This window comes from Anopheles arabiensis, chromosome 3 (assembly GCF_016920715.1).
Source record: "Anopheles arabiensis isolate DONGOLA chromosome 3, AaraD3, whole genome shotgun sequence".
Lineage (NCBI taxonomy): Eukaryota > Metazoa > Arthropoda > Insecta > Diptera > Culicidae > Anopheles > Anopheles arabiensis.
In genome coordinates, this window is record NC_053518.1 from 65,371,497 (window position 1) to 65,387,763 (window position 16,267).

The window sequence follows — 16,267 nt, forward strand, 5'->3', positions numbered from 1 at the left end:
CACATATTGAGAGCATTATTTATTTATTTATTGACGAAGCAAACAAAATATTTTATTCTCCCACAATCTACTTAATTTAGAGACCATCTATGTTTTAAGTCATTGTATATTTGTCTAGTCCAGGAGTCGGCAAATTTGGACTAGAAGCGAATTCTACAAAAATGATTTTAGAGTTCTACGTCAAGACCCAATTAGATAACTCATAAGTATTTTTTATTAGTTCTATGTAATATACGAACGGCAAAGATCCACCATTTAGACAACAAAGAGCCGTAATTTGCCGAGCGCTGGTCTAGTCCGATCCATTCTTGAATTCAACTGTGTAGTGTGGTGTCTTCAAATAATAAGGCTCTGTGCGAAATTTGAATCTGTGTAACGTAGATTTACTAGAGTCGCAGTTCGTTGCTTCTCTGCGAGAAGAAATTGTAATATGCCTGACTACCGCACGCGATATTCTATCAAAATCATCGCTGCAATCTATCGAGCATCGCCGAAAATTTGCACAAAGTGTGTGTTGTAGCCAAGCTGCTGAAACATGAGATTGACGTGCCTGAGTTGCTAAAAAAATATTCTTATATACGCACCAGCTAGAACTCATAGACAACAACTCTCTATTGACAATGGGCAGACAGTTCTATTCTCATTAAGAACAATTTCACTTTCATTTGACTACGCAGAGATTTTAAACTAGGATTTTAAGATTCTATGTACTGCCAGACCCATAAATTTTCGAAATAATTAAATAAATTACTAAATTAAAAAAAATATATAAAATATTTTATTCATCCGTGTACACTCTCATTGAACTGCTACTAGCCATTTTTGCACAATTTTTTCAATTTTTGCTCTTGATTATGTATATATTTATGTTTTCAAATGCATGTCCAATCATGTTATCAGTAGTTTTCGGTTTTTCAAAATCATTTGATTGCACATTTCAAGCAAGGTGATTTGTCAGTACATGATGATTGTATGTATATCCCCCTATCCCCCTATGTAACATTTCATATACATTTATTTTACCTTTTGTATAACTTTTTGGTTCAAAAAAGGTTAAAAAATGATCTATTTTCATCAATTTCTTTAACACAGTCCAACAAAAAAAACTTTTTACAACCTCACGGCAATAAAATTGATCTTTAATCCCCATTAAAGCAGAGTAAATATCACTTCACGCTAGCGAACATTCAATTAGAGGCCCTCGGCGAGAAACAAACGACTCTCCTCTCATTACTCTCATTATCAGAACGCAGCTGTTCATTGCTGGCTTTTTTTGGTGGGATTCACACATATTCTTATCTCCTTGTTGTCCGATCAGATGAGGATGAGGAATCCCCTCTTACCGCTGATAATTAGCACGTCATTATGCATTGGTGGTGCTCGAATAATAGCTTGCTTCAGTTCACTTTTGGCAGCCAGCTGGAACAGATTTATTTCCGAGAGGGTGCAAGCTAAGATGAGGCATATAGCCAGCGCCAGCTTGTTAGTGATAACGCTGTTGATTAATTTCGTTCATGGGTGAGCTTCTACGTAGCTCTTAGGTCCTCCTAGCTCTGATTTGTGCAAGTGAATGTTGCTTTTTCTTACTGTTGCAGAATTCTTATTGTTGGTCCAAAGCATATTCGCGCTGGACAGAACTACACCGTCATTTTGAGTAGTTTTGAGTCCAATACGAACGAGCGAAGCCTTCTTCTTCAACTCGACGGCCTGTCAGCTGGTGGCAAGAAGCTACTGTACCTCGGTCAACCCGCCCGCGTGCAGCCGCTCTCAAACAGCGTGATTAGCTTTCCGGTAAGTAAATGCGATTAGCAAACCATTGCATCTAATTCTACCATCAGACTGCATCCCTTTGCTCCACATCTCATCAAGCTGCCCGATAGCCTGCCAGCCGGAAGCTATAAATTAACCATCGATGGACAGAACGGATTTAAATTTCACCGGGAAGCGGATTTGCTGCTCGCTGCGAGTACCACCACCGCCCTGGTACAGCTCAGCAAACCCATCTACAAGCCCGGTGACGTGCTGCAGTTCCGTGTGATCGTGCTGGGTGGCGATCTAAAGCCACCGGCACCCTCCATTACCGCCACCGTAATCGTGCACGATCCACAGCGCAATGTCATTCGCCGATGGACCGCGGTCAGCCTGCAGCTCGGTGTGTTTGAGGAGCAGCTCCAAATCGGAACCGTTCCGCTGCTGGGCCGCTACACAATCACCGTCACGGTCACGGGAGCGAATGAAATCGTCTCGAAAACGTTCGACGTTAGGGAGTACGTGCTTCCGGCGTTCGAGGTGGCAGTGCAGGCGCGCGCTGTTCCGCTGGAAAAGCACCAGCGCCTTAATCTGACACTCTCCGCGCGGTACTACACCGGGCAGCCGGTGCGAGGGGTCGCCACGGTTGAGCTGTACCTGGAGGACGATAAATTGGATCAGCGGCGGGTGGTCGGCGTGTACGGTGCGACACAGCTCGAGCTGCCGTTCAACGAGCACCTGAGCGTGTACGACGACTCGCAGGACGTGCGTGTGCACGTTGCATTTACCCAGGACGAAACAAGTAAACTTACTTTCGTGCGCGAGTTACAGATAGTCTTTTTTTGCGCGTGAAACAAGTTGTGCTAACAATCTCTTCAATCTCTTTCCATGTCGCTTTTAGATAGGACAATTTATAAGGAACAACGAATCACTGTTTACAAGCTTCCGTACCAGCTAGAGCTCGTTAAAGAGCAGCCAGAATTTCGTGCCAAAGTGCCGTTCGACTGTCAGCTACGGGTACGGTATCAGGACGGAACGCCTGCAAAAGGAGCTGCCTTCGAGGTGAAGGTGGAGGGTGCTTACACAACCGATCGCCGGGTGGCCTATACAAGCGATGCTGCCGGTGTGATCAAACTGACGCTTCAACCGGAAGCGTCCTCCGAATCGATCGATATTACGGTGAGAGTTGTTTGTGCGAGAAGTCTTCCTGGAGAAAAGTGCATTAAAGAGAACGAGGGGGATGTATTTTGTTTCGCGCACAGGTAAACGCTGGCAACGAGGAGCTGCTTTACGAGCGCATAAGCAAACGTGAAGCGAGCAAAGCCTTTCTGCAAGTAAAGCTTGATTCCGAGTAAGTTTGAGTAAACTTTGAGCGGCGTTTCCCTTGAATGGAATGTGATTAATTCTTCGAAAATTTTAGTGTGAAAATTGGAAAATCGTTCAAACTAAAAGTGACGTGCAACGAGGAGCTATCCTTCTTCATGTATTACGTTGTGTCGAGAGGTGCCATCGTTGATTCTGCGTTCTTGCAGCCCAAGAAAGTCACTGAACATTTTATTGAAATCAAAGCAGCCGACCAAATGGTACCCAGGTCGAAAGTTATCATTGTAACCGTTGCTAAAAACGTTGTACTGTGTGACTTTGTGGACATAGACTTTGAGGATCTCCTTAATAACGTGAGTCAAAAGTGTTTTGTTATGATGCCTTATGGTGTATAGATATTAATGAGAGTTTTCCATTTGTTGCAGTTTGATCTTCAAATAGACCGAACAGAAATCCGACCAGGCGATCAGTTGCAACTGAAAATGCATGGTCGTCCGGGCGCTTTTGTGGCGCTGGCGGCCTACGACAAGAGTTTGCTGCAGTACAGCAATAACCATGACATCTTCTGGGAGGATGTCTGGGGTGTGTTCGATAAATTCTACAGCGTAGAGCGGAACGAATTTGATCTTTTTCATGTAAGTATGGCAAGTATGTAAGTATGAAGAAAACTTCGCATCAACGACAAATAAGAATAACTTTCCTGTATTTGGTTTCGAGCAAGCTCCTATTGATTGTGGCTCTAAGGTTGCAGGTTTAATCAAACATCATTTTTTCAAACATCATCATTTCCAGAGTCTAGGACTGTTTGCACGGACAATGGAGCATATAACCTTTGATAAAGGTAAGAATCGGACCAGGTCGTTGCACTCTCCCTCTAACATTGATTTTATTTTGTCTAAAGCAATTGATCAGACAGCTCGTGATGGATCGGCATCCAGCAAGAACGGTCCCTCCAACTCACAAGTCTCTTTTCGAACCAATTTTCTCGAATCTTGGCTGTGGAAAACGGACAAAATTGGATCCTCGGGAAGCACAACGACCAAGGAGAGCGTTCCAGATACGATCACAGCATGGCATTTGACAGGATTTTCCGTCGATCCAGTGTATGGTTTGGGTATCATCAAGCAGCCGCTTCAATTGACCACCGTTCAGCCATTTTACATCGTGCCCAACATGCCGTACTCCATCAAACGGGGCGAGCTGGTCGAGTTGCAGTTTATCGTTTTTAACAACTTCCCAAAGAAATACAAAGCATCCGTGACGCTGTTTAGTGTGGACAATCAGACCGAATTTGTCGGACGCCCTGCTACAGGTAAGAAGACTTTTGTGAGGCTTACACTGGCCCAAAAGCATTACTCGTACACTTCCTCAACAGAAACAAGCTACACCAAATCGATTGAAGCGTCTCCAGACACTGGTGTTCCAGTGGCGTTCCTAATAAAAGCACGCAAACTGGGTGAGATGACCGTGCGGGTGGATGCTTCCATTGAACCTGCGAAGGACTCGATCGAAAGCGTCATTCGCGTGATTCCAGAAAGTCTAGTAAAGCGTGAAATGATTTCTCGCTTCTTCTGCCACAACACGTACCAGAATCAATCGTTCGTGCTGGGGCTTGACTTTGATCGGAAGGCCGACGCTGGGACGAGGAAGATTGACTTCATTCTCACACGTAAGTGAGCCTTCAAAGCTGGAAATTAGATCATACAAAAAGCGTCGTAACGTCTTCTTTCCAGCAAACATCCTCACTTCGGTAATGGACAACTTGGAGAGTTTGCTGTCCGTGCCGACGGGTTGCGGCGAGCAGAATATGATGCGCCTTGTCCCCATCGTCCTCGTGCTCGACTACCTAACGTCGATCGGGTCCGCCGACAAACAACTCACGGCCAAAGCGATCGGACTGCTCAGGGCGGGCTACCAGAACCAGATGCGTTACCGCCAGCCGGACGGATCGTTCGGGCTGTGGGAGAAAAGTGGAGGGGCCGTCTTTCTGACCGCTTTCGTGGGTAAAACGCTCGCCACCGCGGCAAAGTACATTTCCGAGATCGAACCGAGCATGGTGGAGCAAGCGTTCGATTGGCTTGCCGCTCGCCAGCACAGCACTGGAAGGTTCGATGAGGTTGGGCCAGTGTTCCATCGGGACATGCAGGGTGGCCTAAGGCAAGGCATTGCACTGACCTCGTTCGTGCTGATTGCACTGCTGGAGCAGCCGAAAGTCGCGACCAAGCATCGGGCAGTGATCGAAAAGGGCATCGACTATGTCACGCGGACGCTGGGCAGTATTGAAGACTCGTACGATCTTGCCATAGCTACGTACGCGCTGCTGCTACAGAAACACAGCTCAGGCGAGCGGTTCTTGGAGAAGCTCGTCGGCCTGTCAACGGTGCAGCAGAACGGTACGGAGCGCTTTTGGGCTCGCGATGCGCACGGTATTGAGACGACCGCATACGGGCTGCTTTCGTTCGTGCTGGCGGAGAAGTACGTGGACGGGACATCCATAATGCGGTGGCTGGTGAAGCAACGCTACACCCCCGGCAGCTTCCCGCGCACGCAGGACACGTTCGTAGGGCTGAAGGCACTTACCAAGCTGGCGGAAAAAATCTCCCCGTCGAGGAATGATTACTCGGTGCAGCTTAGACACGCTGGCCGTAAGGAAGAGTTTCGCGTCACCTCACAAGATATCGGTACGCTTCAGCACGCCCAACAGGGTGTGGATGAGACGGCACAGCTCGAACTGCACGTCGCCGGCATCGGGTTTGGGCTGTTGCAGGTAGTGTACGAGTACGGTGTAGACTTGCGCAACTTTACCGCCCAGTTCGTGCTGGAGCTGCAGAAATCGGTAACCAACGCAAACCACCAGCTGCAGCTTGAGGTGTGCTCGAGCTTTACACCGCAGCTGTCGGACGGCCGCTCGAACATGGTGCTGGTGGAGGTGAACTTCCCCAGCGGGTACACCGTGGAGCAACGGGGGCAACCGATTACCGGTGCAACGAAGCATAATCCGATACAGGTAAGTGCGTCTTCGGAAGGGTTGCCGTCAGCTTCAATCGCTCACACGTTTACCCGTTTCCCGGGCACACAGAAAACGGAAGTACGGTTCGGGGCAACCTCGGTGGTGGTGTACTACAACAGCATGGGCCCGGAGCGGAACTGTTTTACGATCACTGCGTACCGGCGGCAGAAAGTTACACTTAAGCGTCCCGCTTACGTTCTGGTGCATGATTATTACGATCCGAGTAAGTAATCTTGCGCTGCAACCACTTTACAATCTCACTTCTTGCTAATGTGTTGGCTGTGTGTGTGTGTTGCTTTCTCAGAACTGAACGCCATTAAGATGTACCAAGTGGACGACTAGGATACGTTTGCGATGCAAAGCTTCCGTGGTGAAGCTGTGCAAGTTTCGGTAAGCAGCTCTAGCAATTCCTTGAACGAAGTAATCTCTCAGCAAATCAATTCTATCGTTTGCAGCATGTGTTTGTACTGAATCTCTTCAACGAAGCGTTAGTTTAAATAACATCACACCAGAATGTTTTAAAAAGTATTTTCGGTGGAATTTGTTACAATATAAAGGTGTGAGAAGTTGTTGGGAAATAAATAGAGTTGACAATTGTTACAGTAAATGCTTGTCACGCTTTGGTGACAGCAATAATGCTGGGATGTTTTTTTGTTTCTAGGAAGGTCAACCTAAATCCTCACAAAAATATACCAGAAATGTACCATAATCAACAATACATTGAAGGCTTATTATCGATGTCAATTTACCAGGAATTGACTCTTTCTTTCTCGTCTACGGAATTATTTCCTGCGTAGGCCAATATATTTCACAACCGGCGGCGGAGCTTATCGGTTTGACCGAAGCGCGTGAAGCGAGACATCTTTTCCGTGTATAACCACCCTCCCCAGGGCCCCAAAAGCGGTATCCGGTCCGTTACCCTCTCCGCTGGTTGGGGCTCGGGAGTACATCATTTATCTTAAGCTGTCATGATTTCGGTTCGCCTGTCGTTAGATTGTACTCGATAACATCCCGGCATCGAGTCGACCCGGGCCGCTACGACAGCGCTAGTTGGGTTTATTTCGGTGATCATATGTCGGTGTCGTCACCGAGAACAACAATTTATAGCTGACGTAATCCCGATTGCAACTGTCGGAGCCCGGAAGCGCGGTGTCGGAAAACCAATACCACCCAGACCCCGGGACCAGAGACCTGTCAATCAAGCAGCTCGGTCGAGGTAGTCCGCAGCAGGCCCGCAAACAACTTGACTCCGCAGAGCTCTCAGTCTCTCTCTCTCTTTCTATTTCTAAGGGATGCTGAAGCATACTGTCGCCCGAAATTTATGGCACACTTTTTCCGAAAAACATGCCTACCCATCCGGCGCGTTTTTGATTACCCTGGTCCTCCTCACAATAAGCCCTTAGTATTCAGCAGGTCCAATGAGGTCTCGCTAGGCCGAAAAAGTAAAAGTTACATAAAACGTCATTTATCTAATTCACTTATCAATTTACTGCTGCTACCCGAGACTCCAGGCTGCTGCTGCTGCCGGCTGCGAGAGCCACAGCGTGGAGTCAGATTTCTTTCGCCGTGCTCGCAACACTTTCCTGCGCGGCTGCTTGAACCTTTCCCGGTGCCGTTTGCAAAACAAGAATGGGTTTAGGTGGCGCGGGTACCAGTCCGAAGGTAGCACCTCTTGCCGTTGCCCGTTCCGCATCGAAGTGTTGATCGTAGAGCGTCTCATCAATCAACAGCCGCACATAACAATACATAACAAGCGGCTGTCGAGTGAACGGGGCGTTGGGACGAAGCGTATCCACCATCCGCAGCAACAACGCCAAACCATCGCAGGCGCATGCAGGGAAGCGAGTTGTCCTGATTGATTGATAACACATAACACGATGCGAGGGGTTTATGTGTGTATGTGTGTGTGTATTTGGTCGCGGCACATCATGACAGGCGTTGGCGTGCGTATACCCCTAGCGCACATCCAATAAAGGGCTGCGAGTGGCTTAAGGGCAGAAATGATACATACGATGCTTGTTTGGTCGGTGAATTTGCGTAACATTTGGACACTGTGATTGTAGGACGTGGATAAAAAGGGTTTGTTTCATTTAAGAATTGAAAGTTGTTGAAGACTGTAAATTCATTGGAATAAATGTTTGTGCTTTTTTCAACGCCTAGAGTTATGCAAAACCATAAAAATAATATTAAATAAGCAAACTCCTGGAGGTATGCAATATGATGCTATGCTATAACTTTATAGTAAACAAAGGAATAAAAAAAACATGGGAAGCATGTTATTTTAACGACTTCAACCCCATCATTTTCACTTAACATTCAAAAAATGACAAATTGTCCGTCGGCAGCTTTGCTAAGCGCCTCGAGGTAAACAACGTGCAATTCTTTAAAATGTTTTTTAAACTATTTTGAAAAGAATTTAGATCTTTTTTTCAATTGATCTTCAAAATGAAAAAAGAATAAATAAACTAGTAAAAATAAATTAAAGAAAAATCTTTAAATAGAATTCCAATAAATGAGTAAGCTCAGACATGATAACGTACTTAGAGAACTATTTCGTTTTTCGATTATTTTTTCTTCAAAGATAAACTTCTAAAACCAAGGATTTGTCCTTAAGCAGTCACATTTTTGCCCATTGTGTGCCTCCGGTTGTTTGTGCTGCCAATAAAGTAGCAGCAGCAACGAGCGCCGCTCAAACGAGCTGCCCTGAAATGAGGTTAAAGACGGCTGACGACGGCATGAAACTGATGTTTTCTGGCGAAGGCATTAAAACAGAATAATTTGATGTGGTTCTGGTTGCTGTATCTCCACTTCTCCCTATCCGTTACCATCTTTCTAAGGTTTGCGTACCCGAGTCGTCCCCATTTCGCTAAAAAAAGGTGCCAACAAAGACGAATAAGTGTGATCGGTTTCGGGTTTGGGTTTTCGGGCCTGTGAAGTGGTCTCACCGAGGTAATGGCCAACGCGTCACCACACTACTTCGGTCTTCCCTCGCTACATTAGCGTGGTGTTTGTGTGTGTGTTCATGTGTTGGGATCAAGGAAATTAGATGAACCAGAACGCGTCTCTGTAAGTCTACCCTCGGCACTGATACGGCACGATACGCACCATGCCAGTGAAGAAAGAGAAGAAGCCAAGAAAAATCTCATCCTAAACGAGAGATAAATCAACAAACGATCTGGCAGGCCGGAAGTCGGTGGCGCTGAGCTGGCAAGAAATTCCTGCACCATTGCGAACCACCACCGTCACTTACATCATCAAGGTCTTTATTCCATTTTCGAGTGGTTTTCCCCGCATCGTCCTGCTCTTGATAAGGCTTTGCGATGGTGCGAATGCCGCCGGCTGGTCGAAATTAAGACGGGGAGCGATTGGGAAATGAAGCCCATTTGTTCTAATGAGCTGAGTGGATGCCCGAGATTGACTGTATCGCGTCACGGCACATTCACGCACTTCACGTCCGTCCCGGTTTCTAGACGACCCGAAAGAACGCTTCACCCAATCAGCGCTGTAATCTTTTGTGCTGGGCTGGTATTTTGTCAAGCATTGCGAATTGAATTTTGAATTGCCAGCGGCGAGGAATCGATCCGGAGTGCAGAAGAAAATCTCGCTTCATTTTGTTGAAAAGTGAAGTCGAGCTCAAGTCTTTCAAAATTCGAGCTTTCTTTTTGTGGGACTAAGTGAAGGCCATGTTACCAGCTTGTCGCCGCTATCAGTTGTCGATGTTTATTCTGATTTTCCTAACGCTTCGGTATTATCCCTTGTCAACATTTGGCGTGCTGAATTGGAGATTTTGTGTCTACTTGTGCCGATGCATGACAAGCCACTTGCATCAAAATAAGGAAACATGAAAATAGAACAAATACTTGATGGGGATACTTTTAAGACAACATTATTCAATACAGCAAACTCTTGCCTATTAAATGGCAGCTAAAAACTGAAGTACTTTTGGATGAGACATTGTTTCATATAATTATTTTTGGTACAAAGGTAATTTATAAAATAATATTTTATGTAACTAAACGATACATATTTCAAGATATCCCAGAAAAATCATTGAAACAGGTTTTCATGAAAGAGTTATTTTGAATAAAATTTCTTTAAATTCAGGTAAAAACTTTGTAAAGCTTCTAAAACTTCTCTTTATTAATGTAAATATATTATTCTATTGCATACTATCAGGCATTTAGTAACATGCACTAGTGGTGATAAACACTTAGACCAATCTTGCATATCTTTAGGCGCTCGCCAGAAGTCAAAGGCATTAGTTGCATATTGCAGGCAAAAACAAAGCTGAACGTTTTGCATACCAACAGGCGCATTAACGCATTCTCGGCGCTGATTTACAAACAGGCACACAATCTCCAAAAAGCCGACCTAATGCACCGATTGCATCGCATCAAAACCAAAGCAAACTTTATTTTATCCCCCACACTAAATCCTCCACGGTGCACCCGTACGTGAACGTGACGCGTTTGCAAATAGAGCCACGTCTACCCATACCCGGGCAATTAACGTCAATAAGCAGCTTGCAGTGATCAATAAATAATCGATGCATTACATCAATCAATCCTGCCAGATGTTTTTTTTTGTTTTTGGTCCTCTGCGTTTGCTGTGAAAAGCCCGGGAAGCTAGCACAGTTTTCCGGCCATCCGGTAGCGCTTAGCGTACAGAACTGCACGATGAGGTTTGCCTTTGGGGGATGTGAATGAGTCCTCCTATCTGTTTTTGCTGCTGTTTTTTTCATTTGCGTCGTTGTTGTTCTGCACTATGAGTATTGATGTTGGTGTATTCGTTTTACTTTCAGCTTATGCTGCCGGTGCATTCGTGAGCTGAAATCGAAAACTGAGCACCGAGCGCGTTTTCCCGGCCACATGATACAATATTTGCACAGTTGATTGCAATCGGTTTGCGCTTTCGGATAGGTACCGCGAACGCTATGATGGATGGGTACGTGGATACGCGGAGCGAAAGGAATACGTGCAGTTTGGCTGGTTTTGGGATAATAATAACGAGTAAGAGAACGGGAACCGAAACCAAAAAAAAAAAACAGCTTGAAAACGCTGCCAACATGCAAAACGCATAAAACCGTGAGCAAATACATTTCTGGGCCCGATGCAATATGAATCAGGATTGGGGACCGTGCTACCCATTGCACCGTGTGTCATGCGTTCGTGTTGGTTAGATTGCGCCTAGCAGTATGCAATAGGTTAGAATATCGTTTTTGACTGGTAGAAAAAATATTTTTTTGCCTCCTTTTATGGATGGCAGTTTTAGGAATGGATTGGATTGAATCCAAAAAATATGTTTTCCTCGACGGCATCCAGATGAATCGGTCCGTCCCCGGAGCTAAGCTCAAACATCATTGCATTTTTGTTTGATGAGCATTTGTGTTTGCAACCGTCCCTGTATCTATTGCCGCTGTAAAACTGTCTATCTGATGCTTTCGTTAGGGAGTGGGAATGGAAACAATAAATAATCGATATATTTTAATTACCTCACAATCCATCAGACCACGAAACACGAACAGGAGCGCTGCACCGAACGCAATAACATGATTCATAACGATCAGAATGCAGCTAATAGGAGGAACCCTGCAGCAGGGCCAACCGGACCGCAAGCAGGACACCCATTGAAAGCAGTACCCGGGACACTCGGCGGCCAAACTGATGCGTCTCCTCGCTCCAGCGCATGTCCTGCACGGTGCGCTTTAGGGCGGGCCAGTTGCGGTAGGTGTCGTACGCAACGTTTAGGAGAAACACGGTGATGCCCGTCTCTTTCGCCAGCATGCTCAGCCCCCCGAGTACGATGCTGAGCCAGATCGAGTTCATGTCGGGCTGATGGGAACGACTGGAAAAGGAAAGAAATGGAATAAAAAAGCGCTTGAGAAATGAAACGTCACACCAATTCCTAAAAATTGTCACTGATCAAAAAGGGTTTAAAGTCGTTTAAAGTTTGTTGGTCTGTTGTATGTAAAATAATACAATTTAATGGAAATATGACAGTAGTAAGTCAAATGTAAACGAACATGAAATATGACAGCTTTTTTATTGAATTAAAACGAAGGGCAATAATAAATCTTAAACTACTATTTTAAGGGTTGTGTTGGGACAAGCTAAAAGGACATACAACGCCTAAATGTATGCATTTTTACCTATTTTTTTTTGAATCAACATATTGCATAAAAACCGTAGCTCGATGACGACATATACCCAAATATTTTATGGTAAATTAAAGATAACTACTTTATTGCCTTCATGTATGCAATAAGGCTACAAATTTCCGTTTCCAAACTAGTTTTGTTGTGCAGTCTGCCCCAAGCCACATTTCAAGTCTTTCTTTCCTTCCATTTTGAACATGTCAAATGGCAGAGTATGTTATGAATTATTTTAACATCCAAGTATGATTATGAAAAAACAGTATGAGTTGCAAGTGACATAACGCTTTCAGTCAACACAAGAGAACAAAAACCTTATAGAAATGAAATTACTCTTTCGCTTTAAAACGTCGTTATGATTTATTTTTAAAACAACTTTTACAACAGTTGTCACTGACAGATAAACCAGCAGTTTAGTTAATACGATTGTCTGTTCAATACTTTATTTCCAGCACACCGTTTTTGTCATATCTCGCAGCAAATTACCCTTTAATTGTGAAGTTGACCATTTTGTTTCCATTTTGTTACCATCATGGCTGATTCAATTGCGAAAATTTAAACCTCCCTTAAAAAACTGGCACATAAGCTATGGCGGGCAAATGTTAAATAATGAAAGTATGCCCTGTAAGCTGCAACAAAAATTAAACTAACGAGCTCAACCAGCAAGCAAACCATCCGATGGCAAATGGAACACGGTAAAGGGAACTTGTAATCCATGAAAAAGACGGAAGCCACGCTTTCCACGCTGTTCGCAACGTTGTGGTCCGATCCGATTGAGGTTTTGTCTTTGTCCCATTTGAGATGAGTTTTCACCCGCCCTCCACGCGTAGTAGCGCATCTGTGTCTTTGCTGCATCATCCACACCAGCAAGCAGAAGCAAAAGAAGTTGGTGGTGCATTGTCATTTTCTTTCGTAAGTAGCACTCATCCGGGTTTTGGCTTGCATCGTTGTCTTGTTCGAATGCTTCGTTTGCCGTATTGCATTGACATTGCCGCTCTAGGCGGTCTTTCGGCGTTGCGGTGGTTGACGAGGTGCGAAGGGAAAAGTTCACTCTTCGTCATTTCCCAACCCTCGGTCATGGTTCGTAAGTTTCCTGTCGGGTGTTGTCTCATTTTCTTAAAACACTAACCATACTGGTTCACCAGTCAAGTTTTCTTTTTTAAAGTTCTTTTACTTGCGCCTGTGAGTGTATGTGTGTGCGCGCGTTGAGTCCTTTTTGCGCTCTTCATTGAGAGGTGTTTTCTTTCTCTCTCGTCTTCTACGGCTAACTACGCTACAAGAGCTACATCCTTAAACAATGCACAAACAGAAAACTCTGTCATGCTGTAATAGCATTCAACTTCTAAAGTTGATGCAGCGGGACATAGGAAAGAGAACAAGCGAACGAGGAGTGGACTGAAAAATAAAAACAAGTAAAGAAAACAGTCCCAGCAAGATGCCAACGATGCGGCGGAAGGGAAGAGAACGCGACGGGTGCACAGTGTGTTTAAACATTAAAGAAGTGCCTTACGACACTACGCTTCTTCGGGCAGCAGCTGGTATTTTTACAATTGTTTTCCTTTGGTCAGCGCCCGGTTCACCGCCCATTGGCAGCTGTTGTTTTTGAGTTTCGTTTTTGTTTTTACTATTGTTTGTCCGTTTGTTCTGTCTATTTACGCTCCTGTCAGCAGCTGCCCAGGCCGCAAAGTCATCGTTGTTCATTTTAATTAGAAAAACAGTCCCAAACACACACACCCAGGCCGCAGTCAATGCTGTTCAGTCTTTAATTCGCAGAAAACAACAGCACACACACACACACACACACACACACACACACACACACACACACACGCACACACACACACACACACACACACACACACACACACACACACACACACACACACACACACACACACACACACACACACACACACACACACACACACACACACACACACACACACACACACACACACACACACACACACACACACACACACAGCGACCAAAAACGCTTCAAAAAGGTCAACACCTGCCAAAATTGTGCCAGTGCGCCTAACAGTATGCAAGCATGAAATCCGACATTCGCTTCGCCTACCGCCCAGCGCACAAGCGCCGGCAGAAGGAAATTAAAACGTCGATCTGCTTTACCCTTCGTGAATAATTCATTCCAGGAAGGGTAGTGACGGCACCCGTCTCGGGATCGTTTTTCCATTTCAAGGAAGTCGAGAAAGGGTTAGCGCGACGTGAGTAGGGAGCTGGCGAGGTTTTAGTGAGCAATTGGTACGGTCAAACACACTAATTGCTTGAATTATGATGACCTATCAGTAAAACTTTTCATCCGCTTTTTCTTCCTCCCTGCGGGGAAGAGAGAGGGAGTATATAGAAGGATACAGATTGGTGCAACCTTTTCATTGCCTAGTCTCTTCTCCTTCCTTCCCAGCACCACCGAGCACACGTCACTCGCAATTAAAGTTGATGGAAACATTCCTCAAAAGGCACTAAAATCGTTCGGACGTGTGGACCCTCTGTTCCTTCGTTCAGATCAAAGCACAGCCCATGCCTTGCGTGCTTTTACGAGCTCTCCCACTGTATTTTTTTTCTAATTTCCTCTTTTTATTATTTACCAACCAACACTCCGGTCCTCCGGTCGTTTGTGTGGCGTAGGAGAAAACGTTTTGCCTTTTAGGACTTTTTCTCCTTGCTTCTACAAACTGCTGCCAATTGAGCAATTATGCTAAATGCGTATGAATTTAAGTTCCATTCAACTACAGATAGGCCTCTATTTTGATGGGCTGTCTCTCTCTCTCTCTCTCTCTCTCTCGCTCTCTTTCTCTCTTCCTTTCGGATCGGGGCCTAATATCTCGGCTGGAAAGTGTTTGAAAAGGGTGGTGCTTTCGGGAGAACAAAAACAGGGGCGAGGCGCATTAAAATTCGACAACCACTTGCCAAACCCCGTTCGCCAACCGGTGTGGAGTTTTTTCCTTATAAAATTCGCAATACAACTTTATCCACTAATGCTAATGGTTCTTGGAAAGGTGGGGCAAAGGAGTAAAAAAAGAGTAAGCCTTTTAAAAGGTGCCGAAAGGATTTGACTGTTGTGCTGCTGGCGTACATGATAAACGTATTTAAATATTCATTTGAATGCTGCAAAGCTTGATCATTGATGAGCTGTAGTCTGAGTTGTGGGGAAATAAGAGTGCTCGTAACTAAACGAATGCAATATCTGTTATGCTTTTTCAGAAGCTAAGGAACAGAAATGCTCTTACAATCATCACCCCAACACGAAGAGAGAAAACGGATTTGCTGCTAATGCCTTGTGCACTGGTGTGCGTAGATTCTTCTGTGCCATTTTTGTCCCACCAGTACCTCCTTCAGCTATTTAGCCTTCACATTTCTTTGTTAATCCTGTCCAGGCAGTATGGACGAAAAACTTACTCCAACAAGAAATGAGAATAAACGAGCTAGTGAATACACACCGAGCCAAACTTTTAACACCTTCTATGCCCCCAGCCCAAAAAAAAAGGAGTTCCTCGCCGGTGGTCAAATAACACATCCGTTCGTTTCTTTACCAACGATAGCTCTATCACTTTTCCCAAACTGACACGCTGGATGTGTTGTGTTGTTAATCCATCCAGGCATAGAGAAAGCCCCGTACTGTTGGATCATGTGCGCTGGAATGGAGCAACTTTTTGCCATGACGACCGTCCGGGGAGAGATCACGGACAGCCGCCGCTGCCCGGCTAGAATACAGATGCATGCTTGACCTCTTTTTGACGTAAGCGTGTGGGATTCAGGCCTGTACTTTCCCAAGGGGGCCGGTTGGTTCGGGATTAGTTTCCCCGGGCTGCGGCTAGCACAAGAACAAGACAACACACCAAACTTTCACTCAAGATGAGGGAACTATCCTACGAGAATCGTTTCGTAAATTGAACGTTTATGATTTGCCATTCCTGCTGAGCGGTGGTTTGGATGTGCCAGGGCGTAAATCGTAAGCGCTTTTTGGCAGGCGGCTTTTCATGAGTGGATTTGTGCTTTTTTCCATCTCTTGT

The 16,267-nt window shown here is 45.2% G+C and overlaps 2 protein-coding genes across 2 annotated transcripts in view; one reads left to right on the forward strand and one right to left on the reverse strand.

The window, feature by feature from the left end:
- Positions 1 to 1,389: 1,389 nt before the first annotated feature.
- Positions 1,390 to 6,826, forward strand: LOC120901562 (CD109 antigen-like). Its single transcript, XM_040309597.1, has 14 exons — positions 1,390 to 1,518; positions 1,596 to 1,791; positions 1,870 to 2,551; positions 2,651 to 2,928; positions 3,012 to 3,100; positions 3,170 to 3,425; positions 3,498 to 3,707; positions 3,865 to 3,913; positions 3,974 to 4,384; positions 4,448 to 4,741; positions 4,806 to 6,079; positions 6,152 to 6,305; positions 6,387 to 6,472; positions 6,538 to 6,826. The coding sequence occupies exons 1-13, from the start codon at positions 1,457 to 1,459 to the stop codon at positions 6,422 to 6,424; spliced, it is 3,993 nt and encodes a 1,330-aa protein (XP_040165531.1). The 5' UTR covers positions 1,390 to 1,456; the 3' UTR covers positions 6,425 to 6,472; positions 6,538 to 6,826.
- A 4,829-nt stretch (positions 6,827 to 11,655) lies between these two features.
- LOC120901146 (protein O-mannosyl-transferase TMTC2-like) overlaps positions 11,656 to 16,267 on the reverse strand; it is a 103,424-nt gene continuing 98,812 nt past the window's right edge. Inside the window, exon 5 of the mRNA XM_040308854.1 lies at positions 11,656 to 11,926. Coding sequence (XP_040164788.1) covers positions 11,656 to 11,926 — 271 coding nt within the window. The remainder of the gene's footprint in view (positions 11,927 to 16,267) is intronic.